The sequence below is a fragment of the Calidris pugnax genome, unplaced genomic scaffold, assembly GCF_001431845.1.
Source record: "Calidris pugnax isolate Ruff unplaced genomic scaffold, ASM143184v1 scaffold150, whole genome shotgun sequence".
Classification (NCBI taxonomy): domain Eukaryota; kingdom Metazoa; phylum Chordata; class Aves; order Charadriiformes; family Scolopacidae; genus Calidris; species Calidris pugnax.
This window is the reverse complement of record NW_015091300.1, coordinates 951215-962431: the sequence shown is the minus strand read 5'-3', so window position 1 is coordinate 962431 and position 11217 is coordinate 951215. Positions and strand designations below refer to the sequence as shown.

Here is an 11217-nt window from a genome sequence, read left to right as displayed (position 1 = left end):
ACTGACAAAAATAGACACCCACACAACAAACAAGGAGCATCACCATCACTAAACCATACCTCCCAGCACTACATCAACCTGTCTTTTGAACACCTCCAGGGATGGTGCCTCAACCACCTCCCTGGGCAGCCCATTCCAATGCCTGATGACCCTTTCAGTGAAAAAATGTTTCCTAATATCCAGCCTGAACCTCCCCTGGCGCAACTTGAGGCCATTTCCTCTCGTCCTGTCGCCTGTGACTTGAGAGAAGAGACCGACCCCCACCTCTCTACACCCTCCTTTCAGGTAGTTGGAGAGAGCCAGAAGGTCTCCCCTCAGCCTCCTCTTCTCCAGGCTGAATAACCCCAGTTCCCTCAGCCTCTCCTCATAAGAACTTATTCTCCAGACCCCTCACCAGCTTTGTCGCCCTTCTCTGGACCCGTTCCAGCACCTCAATGTCTTTTTTATGGTAGGGGGCCCAAAACTGGACACAGCACTCGAGGTGGGGCCTCACCAGTGCCGAGTACAGGGGGACAATCACCTCTCGGGGCCTACTCCCCACACTGTTCCTGATACAGGCCAGGATGCTGGTGGCCTTCTTGGCCACCTGGGCACGCTGCTGGCTCATGTTCAGCCGACAGTCCACCAACACCCCCAGGTCCTTTTCTGCCAGGCAGCTCCAGCCACTCTGCCCCAGCCTGTAGCGCTGCAGGGGGTTGTTGTGGCCCAAGCGCAGGACCTGGCACTTGGCCTTGTTGAACCTCATTCCACCACTTCCCTTGGCAGTCCGAGACTTGACAAACCCTTTCCGTGAAGAAATTTTTCCTAATATCCATCCTAAACCTCCCCAAAGTCCCCTGGTACTGCATCAGGAGAAAGAAGAGTATTATAATGGTTGGACTCGATGATCCCAAGTGTCTCTTCCAACCTGAACAATTCTATGATTCTATGATAATGGTCCCCCCGTAACTATTTACCCAACTGGAGTCCTACATGCTTGAAGGTTGATGCAGTTTTGGAACTACTCACAGGCTCATAATTAGGCACAGCTGTTAATTAGCTCGTTTGATGGGGGTTATTAAACACCACTAATCCCTGCTTTTAAAGGGCCACAAGTGAGACCTTACATGGAGAGGGCCTCCACCAGCAACTCCCAACTGCTGGTGTATCCAGGACAGGTTCCTCACCAGTTTAAGACCTCCTCAGGGCAACACTGAGTCTAACACAATGAAGTCATTGGTGTGGCTTAACGAGCATGAACCTAAGCCCCAAGAAAATACAACACGTCCCACAAGGTCCCAGGAGATCTTCTGCAAGCATCAAATGGAAGTTAAGGACTCTCTACACGACACACAGCAGCTCCCATTACAGCCCAGCAGGAAGGAGAGGTGGGGGGACCTGAGAAGTCCCACTCGACCACTTCAAAGTGGCTCCCCAGCAGTTTCTCTCATCCTGGTTCAACCAGGAGGAGGAAGGACTCCAAAGGAGGTACTATTGTGGCTGTGCTAATGCAACACGGCACATCAGATCAATAGGCTTTTAGCAAGACAACTGTATTGATTCCGGCAAGCCGGATCGTCCGCCTTCCCTCAAAAAGCTTCATCCCCATCCTGTTGACAAGGTGATCCAGGAGGCCCCACCTCTGCGCTTGGAAAGTCATCTCCTGAACCCCAACACCCCGCTGAAGCTCTCCTGCTCTTCCCCCCTCCTTTCTTCTGTTCACCCCCATGCCCAGTTACTCTTAAGAGCATCTTCGGGCAGCCAGGCACAGAGGGTGCATCAAAACCCAACTGCTCGGGGCAATGCAGCTCTCCATAACAGGTTGTCTTCTCCTCACCACACTCTTCAAGGCCTCTACCATCCATGAGGTGTAGGTCCCAGGGCCAAATGCCCACATCCACATAAAGGTGATGTTCAGGGAAGCACCTGAACCCTCCTTAATGCTTTCCAAGAACAGGCTAGAGAGCAACACACCTGCTTCATCTTGAGGACCTCCATCGTCAGCTCGGCATCTTAAGGCCGGTGGGTTTATTGGGCTTTTTTAAAGCCATCTTTGCTCTTTTTCTTATATATTCAAAGTCACAGGAAACATTTTCCTGCTGCTTCAAAGCCCAGAGCCAGCGCAGAAGCCCCACTCAGAAGACAACCCAGCAGGACAGTCCTAAATCTCACCGCGACACCGGCGAACTGCCCCACAGATGACCCACATGGGTTCAAGGCACCATCAGTGGCTCCACCACACCAGCCACGTTCCTTAAATATCTCCACAAGATAGAAGGACACCAGCAGAAGTGCCAGCGATGCAACATCATCAAGAATCTTTGTTGTTATTAAAAATAAATTAAAAATTAATGACGTGCACAGATTGCCACCAAATCCCCACCACTTCTCAAGTGCCTCATCGAAAAAGTCCTTACACAGCAACAGGATCATGAGCGATGCCCCAGCAGGCACCTTACACCCATTCAGCAGAGCATAACCCTCATCAAGTTAGCATAAAAGCACACCACAGGTTAATTACCTGCTCATCAAGTTAAGAATCAATTAACCTGCTCGTTATCACCAGCTCTGTAGATACAGAGCTTGCAGCCAACCTCCCTCCTCCCGGGGGGATGCTTCCCATCTCATCCGATGAGATGCTGTCGTGGGCTTTTCCTTGTGCTCCCTTTTAGATTTTCCAAATGGAAAAAAACCTTTTCCAAACCTGAAATTTCGCTTTTGAAGAGCACCTGAGAAGGATGGAGGTCAGCCCAGCTCAATCCAGAGGGGCTTCTTAAACTCCCAACTGGTTCAACGGAGGAGCCCGCCAGATTCACGCATCATCCTGCCACCGTTTGGTATCAAAAGCCCCCCCCCCCAAAAAAAAAAAAAGTGGCAACCCCCAACTTAACTCATTTTTGCGAGCGGCTTTTGTGTTACAGACGCAGAAATCTCCAGCAAAATTGAACCCAGGAGACTGGCACGGAGACAAAAAGCAGCTTCTCGAGAGGGCTGGTGCCAGCCCAGCAGCATCTCCACGCTGACCACGGTCACAGGAAGAATTTAAAACCCTAAAATTCTCATTATTACAGTAGATGATGCTGGCACTTGACGGTCTTTCAGCAAAAGCCATCCTGAAGCCAAGCACTTTTCTCCATGAGCCCCCCTGCCTGGCGTTATTGATGGCTTTTAGCGGGCACATTCCCCGGATCCCGGCTGCCCGCAGCACTCCCCGGGCAGCCTCGGAAAGATGCGGAGCGCAGGGAGAGAGAGAGTGCTCTCTGCTTATCAGTTATATCAGCAAAGATCCCTCCAGACACAAATCTCTCGCCAGGGAAAGGAGGAGGAGGGGGCAGAAACCTCCAAACCACACGGGGTGCACCCCCAGTTTTGACCAAGGAGCCTACCCGAGAGCCCCACAGCCACAGAATTAATTTAAAATAAAAGAAAAAGCAGAAATATCTTGCCTAGATCCCAGGTTCTGCTTAAAAATCTGAGCTTTCCCTTGTCAGAAGGGCCACTTTTTCGGAGCAAAGCCGTGTTTCTCTCTGGGAAGGGACGGGGAGGGTGGCTGGCTGCCATCCCGCTGGCACGGCAGCACCCTGCCAGGCCATCAGCCATGTTACCTTTCCTGGCTGCCATGAGGAAGCGGGTGCGACGGGTCGGACCCCTGCCGAGGGATTACATTCAGGACTTGCTCAACAACAGCAACAACAACAACAAAAAAATAAAGGACTCTGGAAACCAGGCACCTTGGAAGCATTTCGGTGAGTTACGGCAGTTGTAAGGACTGTTTTTTCCCCCCTCTCCCTCCACCCCGGTGTTTTAGGAAGACGAGGAAAAATAAATTATTCTACAGGGATTCGGGGAAGCTGAGTGTGTTTTAGCTGTGGTTTCACCTGCTCTGGGGATGGAACCCACGAAGAACAAGGTCAAGGCTGCCATAACCCTGACCCACGGGCAAAGTTCACCCTTCCCCACGGAAACCAGCCCCTTCATGAAATCCCCAGCCCTTCCCCACAGAAAAGCAGTCACCTCACAAAACCCCCGGGGTCCCTTCCCCACAGAAAACCAGTCACCTCACAAAACCCTCAGGGTCCCTTCCCCACAGAAAACCAGTCACCTCAGGAAACCCCCATCCCCTCCCCACAGAAACCAGCTCCCTCATAAAACCTCTGTCCCTTCCCCACAGAAACCGGCCCCTTCATTAACCCCCCGAGGTCCCTTCCCCACAGAAAACCGGTCACTTCATGAGCCCCCTGTCCCTACCCCACAGAAACCAGTCCCCTCACGAGACCCCCGGGGTCCCTTTCCCACAGAAAACCAGTCACTTCATGAGCCCCCGGCGTCCCTTCCCCACAGAAAACCGGTCACTTCATGAAACTCGCATCCCCTCCCCACAGAAACCAGTCACCTCATGAAACCCCCGGGGTCCCTTCCCCACAGAAACCAGACCCCTCATGAAACCCCCGGCGTCACTTCCCCACAGAAAACCAGTCACCTCACGAGACCCCCGGCGTCCCTTCCCCACAGAAAACCAGTCACTTCATGAGCCCCCGGCGTCCCTTCCCCACAGAAACCAACCCCCTCATGAAACCCTCGGGGTCCCTTCCCCATAGAAAACCAGTCACCTCATGAAATCCCTGTCCCTTCCCCACAGAAACCGGCCCCTTCATTAACCCCCCGAGGTCCCTTCCCCACAGAAAACCGGTCACTTCATGAAACTCGCATCCCCTCCCCACAGAAACCAGTCACCTCATGAAACCCCCGGGGTCCCTTCCCCACAGAAACCAGACCCCTCATGAAACCCCCGGCGTCACTTCCCCACAGAAAACCAGTCACCTCACGAGACCCCCGGCGTCCCTTCCCCACAGAAAACCAGTCACCTCAGGAAACCCCCGTCCCCTCCCCACAGAAACCAGCCCCCTCATGAAACCTCTATCCCTTTCCTACAGAAAATCAGTCACTTCATGAACACTCCGGGGTTCTTTCCTCACAAAAAAACACAGTCCCCTCATGAAACCCCCGGGGTCCCTTCCCCACAGAAACCAGTCCCCTCACGAAGCCCCATCCCGGCTCCCCGGGCGGACGGGCCGGGGCGGGTCGAGGGGGGTCCCCTCCGCTCCTCAGGCACCGTGAGGGCGCGGAGAAAGTTGCGGGTCCCCCCCGTGACTGCAAAACAACCTTCCAAAATACAAAGACGACAACCTTCCCCCCCCCCGCCAAAACACACACGCCCCGCTCACCTTGGTGTAGAGCTGCGCGGCGGACATGGCCGGGGCGGGCGGCGCTAGGCGCGGGGCATGGGGCCGGCAGGCAGCGAGCGGCGCCGCCGGACCGAGCGACAGACCGACCTTTACACCCGCCGCCGCCGGCCGGGGCGCGGGGAAGGAGAAGGGAGCGGCGCGGCAGGGGGGGAGCAAGAGGAGGAGGAGGAGGAAGCGGCACCGCTCCGCCTCAGCCGCGCCCCGCTCAGGTATGAGGCGGTGCGGTCGGGCACGGCTCGGCTGGGTTCGGAGGGACTCGCCTCAGTTCGACTGGGCTCGGTGCCGTTCGGGGCGGTTCGGTTAGGCTCAGCCGAGCTCGGTTCCGTCCGACTCGGTTCGGGTCCGTTCGCTTCAGTTCGCCTGGACTCGGCTCGGTTGAGCTCGGGTCCGTTCGGTTCGGGTCCGTTCCGTTCGGCTGGACTCGGCTCCGTTCAGTTCGTCTAGGCTCGGCTGAGCTCGGGTCCGTTCCGCTCGGCCGGACTCGGCTCGGTTCGGCTCCGCTCGGTTCGCCTCAGCTGCAGCGCGAGGGAGCCGCCTCTCTTCCCTCACGGGAGGTGCCGAAACGCCCCATATTTTTTGGTGGGTTTAGGGGGTTTTTTTCTCCTTTTATTCTTCTATTCTTCTTCCTTTCCTACGGAATTAAGTCATTAAGCCCCAGGCGAATGGCCCACGGTGGTTTTAGGGCCCTGCCGTCCCCACCCGCACGTCTATGGGGCTGTGAGGAGTGGCCTCAGCGGGGGGGGGCCTATGGCGGGCCCCGGGACCAGCAGCCGGGCCCACATGAGCCCAGTGGAAACGCACTCAAGGAACGCACCAGCGAGGGGATTTTCTCCATCTTCTGCCTGGAGGTGGGTTTGGGTTCCCACCACCACCATCACTGTGCTCCTGGGCATTGGTGGTCTGTCACTCAGATGTCAGGAACCGGCCAAAAATTGGGCAGAAACGGCCAAAATTTGGGCAGAAACAGCCAAAAACAGTCCCCTAGCTTGTCAGTCTATAGCCACGCCGCCTCCCCCCACCCCCTGGGAGCACCCCATGCTTATAAATTCCTGCTTACAAGGCGCTTTTTTTGAGCCCGAAAAGGATGATGCATATCCAAAGTGTTCCTAAGTAATCGCTATCGCTACTCATTATCACTCAAGGTATTTTGCATATTAACTAAGCAGGCAGAAAATGTGCTCAGCGGGGCTTGTTCTCTGCCGCAGTTGTTTACTGTGTGAGCGGGGATCCCTCCCGCCGTGGTTTCGGGCTGTGCCACTCACAGGACACCCCCAGGCTTTCTTTAAAGCCACGCTGGTGGCATCTCGCCCTCAGCTCCTCGTCCCTTGGGGGCTGAAACCACCCCTTCCTTTGGCATCTTCTCCGTTTTGCTCCCTCCTTCTCCTCCCCCCCCGAGCTTGGCAAAGAGCAGCGCAGATTTGGTGGGAGGACAGCCAGCATCGCCGATATCTCTCTTTTCCAGCTCTGATGGCCTTGATGAATCCAAATAAATCGCAGGTGGCTCCGGGGGAAGTTTGGGAAGGAGCAAAGAAAGGGGAAAAAAAAAAAAACCTGCACCCTGTCCAGAAATTATCCTGAGTAACGCATTTGGCAGCGTCATCTCTGCTAAACCTCTGAGATAACTTTGTCGGGCAAACAAAACTCGCTCCTCTCCTTTTATTAAATCAACTGTAGAAACAAAATGTGAAGTACTGGCAAGGAGCAAAGGTTTCAGCCAAGCCTGGGTAGCAGTGATAGCCCAGAGGCAAACCACAGACATCCCCATGAAATACCAGCTGGTGCCGTGTGTGACTTGCCATTAATCTCAAACTTTAATTAAAGATAGAAACTAAAAACCCCCCAAAATACAGATGAAATCCCTGAAGTGTGCCCTAAGTGCTGAGTTGCTGAAAATATTACCTCATTTGGGAGGGACAAGCCAGCTCTGCCACAGGCATGTCACCAACGTGCTCTACCCCTCCGCCAACATGAAAAATGTAATAAAAATAATACAAGAAAGCATATTTGAAAAGTTATTTCTACACCTCTATAAATGAAGAGGCTGAAACTGCCTGGTTTTTATATCCCAGTGGTTTTATCTCCAGGCAGGGAGAGGTCACCCAGCCAAGGACCAGGCTGCTCCGCGTCTCAGCGTTGTCCCTGCGCTCTCCGTTGGCTCTAGGATCCCTCAAACACTCAGAAAACACCACAATTAGGGAAACTCTTCCATCTTGACACAGAAAATCATGGAGAGGATACTTCTAAAGGAGCCTAGTGTGAGCCTTATCCCTTCTTCTAGACCAACCTGAAGGCTCCAAAGCCTTCAGCAGCAAAGGGATCGGCCCCAGCAACACGTTCATCGACCACAAGTTTCCTCTCGGAAGAGTTTTGTTGCCCGTTATCCCATGGGATATTTATTTCTGCTGAAGTCAAACCTCTTCCAGTATGATCTTTTATTTTTGTGCAAACTTCATATTCGTTGCAGAGGAATTTTGCCTCCAGGAGCAGGAGCTCAGACACTTTATAAATGCTTGATGACCACTTCTTCCGAGTTATTACTTTATTAAAGAAAATGATTTATTACGGTTCTGAGTGGCTCAAATTCACCGAGCTCACCGACGTGGTGCTTTTTCTCTCTCATATTAGGTGCACCCAACGACAATGTCACAGCCTTTAATAACACACTTTAATTAATCTTGGAATTCTGAATGTGCTGTTATGTTCATTTTTCAGAGAGGGGTCACAGTAGTGAAGAAAAAAAACTCCACAGGGAGTCTGTGGCAGAGCAGGAAATTAATCTCTTAATCATTCTGCTAATTTGACCCAGCGGCGAGAGCAGAGACCTCTGACTACCTGAGCTCTCTGGCCTGATGAAACTATTCCCACTATCCAGGATGGCCTTTCCCACCTGGAAAATAGAAGGAGCGGGTCTGAAATCCTCCGTGTGGCTTGGGAGATGGCTGCTAAAAAGCACTGCAAGGGCTTGACATCCCGACTAACAACCCACCTTTCCTGGTTTGCAATGTTTTCACGTTTATAAATGTTTCTTTTCAGGCTTTAGGAGACTGATCCTGTTTGGATACAAGGGATGGAAGGACCAAGACGTGAAGAAGCTCCGCTCTGCCGTGTCCGGTCACTTGTCTGGATGGTGTGAATTTGTCCACCTGTAATTAACTAAGTTGCTCTGCTCAAATCACAACTTGCTTTAAACCAAGATGATGAGGCGATTCCAAGAATTCATTCCAAGAATGAATTGTTCATTCTCCAACTGAGAACATTCCCAGGCCTGGGAGCTGGGGCTTTCATCCCAACTGTTTATCAGCTTCTCTCCACATCCCTTCAAACGCACGAGTCCTGGGAGTCAACACTGAAAGGAAAAGGTTGGAGGGATGGAAGTTGGAGAAGAAAAGAGCGGCAAAGCAGGGGCTGGAGGAAAGATGGTCAAAGCTGAAGGAGGAAAGAGAAACATCTGCAGGTAAGAAGGAGCAAAGGCTCAAATGGAAAAATGCAAGATAGAAAAGAAAGCATTTCCAAATGCCTGGACGACTAAATCTGTCCAAGCAGAGCTCTCAATTTTGTTTTGGGACCCTCATATCCCACAGATCATTCAATAGCAACTAAAATACATGCAAAGCAATATCAGCTCTTTACCATCTAAGCCCATAGTGAAACAGATTCAGAGTTTTATATTTAACAAGGAAAATAAGGATGAGTCACCAGGTGCTTTCTGTCTAAATACAAAAAGAAAAAGGTTTTGCAAATATTTGCAGTTTGAAAGGCATTTTTAATAGAAGATTTTAAAGAATGCCTACATATCCTTCACGTTTACTGCGGAGAACACACAGTATTCTTGGATTAAAATGTCACACGTTTTGATTCGGATCAGTCATTTTGTCACAGAAAATCCAAAAGCCATGAAAAACAACCTTTAAAAATACCATGTTTCTTGTATTTCCAGCATCACAGCAGAGAGGAGTCCACTAACTCAGTTAAAAACACCCTTAGAAAACAATTTTTTAAGGCAACCGAGTGAGCTAAAGAAAAGAAAGAAATCATTGTAAATTATCTTCTTGAGAGTTAGACATGAGTTCTCTTCTAAAAGGGTGGATTTTTGCTGGTTTTTCACGAGACAGAAGGGCCTGTACCCTTTCTTGGTAAGCTCTCTCTGCTGCTAGACACGACGCGTATTCTTGCCGCTTCTCTTCTTCCTCGGCGTCACGGGCCTGTCGTTCAGAGGCGATTTGAGCCCGGAGTTGCTCTTGATATTCTTTGGCTTCTTTTATTTTTCTGAAAACGACATAGAAATAGTTTCTTTCTGAAACTCCTTTTAGGTGACGGTGAGAGGATGGAGAATGAGAGCGTCAGGTCTCAGCCCCTTCCTAGCTCAGATTGGTTCCTGCAGCCACCTTTACGGAGTCATGGAATGATACGAGGATGGAAAAGGGAGAAATAATTTCTTCCATTCTTCCTCGAGACTCATCGGAGTCACGGAGAAGAGGGAGAAAGGGGAGGAGTAAAGGGAAATGGAGGCCCTTTGCCCAAGGCTTCGCGTGACACCCAGAGGAACATTTGGGCTACTGCGTGTAAGTTGTTCTCCCCCCGAGGAACTGCAAGGTAAGGAGAACCCCCAGTGTGTGGATTGTTTAAGGGCTGCGTGTGGGTGGGGTTTAGCAACAAGCCTGAACGCACTCATTCTCCCGGCTAACTAACCAACCAACCCGTCATTAACCCTCCTCCCCAAACTTCTGCCACTCCTAATAACAGCTCAGAGCGTGTATTTAATTAACACGACGGATGGAAGTCGTGCGATGGTCCAAAAAGACCAAAACAAGGAGATATATAAAATAATAACACACCATTATTTGGATGATGAGAGCAGAATTAACGATTTCATACCCGCTGCGGTATAACAGGGCTGCTATCGAGCAGTTCGGAGCTCTGAACAGAAGACAGCCCACTCAGTGCTCTTCAGAGTTACCTAAAAATGAGAATTAGCCTCCTCACAAGTTTAAAAGATTGATACGAAATGAACTGATGGCAGAAAAGAAAAATACCTGGCATATTTTTCGTCTTCTACGCGCTTGAGTTCTGTGATTGCTTCAGCTAATAACTTCCTCTCTTGAGCGAGTACTTCCTGCTCCTTTGCATTTCTCTGCACTGAAAAAAACAAAACAAACCAAAACAGCCTCAGGTGGCACCAGGGGAGGTTTAGGATGAACATGAGGAAAAAATTCTTGATGGAAAGGGTTGTCAAGCCTTGGAACGGGCTGCCCAGGGAAGTGGTTGAGGCATCATCCCTGGAGGCATTTAAAAGCCGGGTTGACGTAGAGCTTAGTGACATGGTTCTTATCAGGCTTAGGTTGATGGTTGGACTCCATGATCTGAAAGGTCCCTTCCAACCTGGACAAGTCTATGATTCCATGAAAAACACATCTTAGAAGGTAACAGCACTGCTAAGCTTGAAGGGATTGGATTCAAGCCAAGTAATCTAATTAACGAGCCTGAGCTTTCTTGCTTCTGAAGAGAAACACAAAACAACAGCAAGTGTCTTCTCAGCTTATTTGGTTTTTTACCCAATCAGAATAGGTGAGATTTCACATTCAGAACTTCATCATAATTATAATATAATTAATAATAATGATTGTTTGCTGATGCAATCCTTACTTTGCTGGCAGCAACGGGAAATTAGTGTAAGGAATGCCTGTAGGAGGGCAGTTTGAGAAGCGGGTTCAGGGATTGTTGTCCACACCAGTGCATGTGGGGCCAGATCCCAAAAGCAGCGTGTTGGCTCCCTCCACCTTTCACAGAATGAATCACAGAATGATGTGGGGTTGGAAGGGACCTCTGGAGATCATTTACTCCAACCCCCTGCCAAAGCAGGTCCACCCAGAGCAGGTCCCACAGGAACGTGTCCAGGTGGGGTTTGAATGTCTCCAGAGAAGGAGACTCCACCACCTCTCTGGGCAGCCTCTGCCAGGGCTCTGCCACCCTCAAAGTGAAGAAGTTCCTCCTC

General features: G+C 51.0%; 1 protein-coding gene across 1 annotated transcript in view; it reads right to left on the bottom strand.

Moving 5' to 3' along the window:
• MYO5B (myosin VB) overlaps positions 1-5305 on the bottom strand; it is a 184632-nt gene extending 179327 nt beyond the window's left edge. Inside the window, exon 1 of the mRNA XM_014960788.1 lies at positions 5205-5305. Coding sequence (XP_014816274.1) covers positions 5205-5231 — 27 coding nt within the window. The 5' untranslated portion in view covers positions 5232-5305. The remainder of the gene's footprint in view (positions 1-5204) is intronic.
• Positions 5306-11217: the final 5912 nt, after the last annotated feature.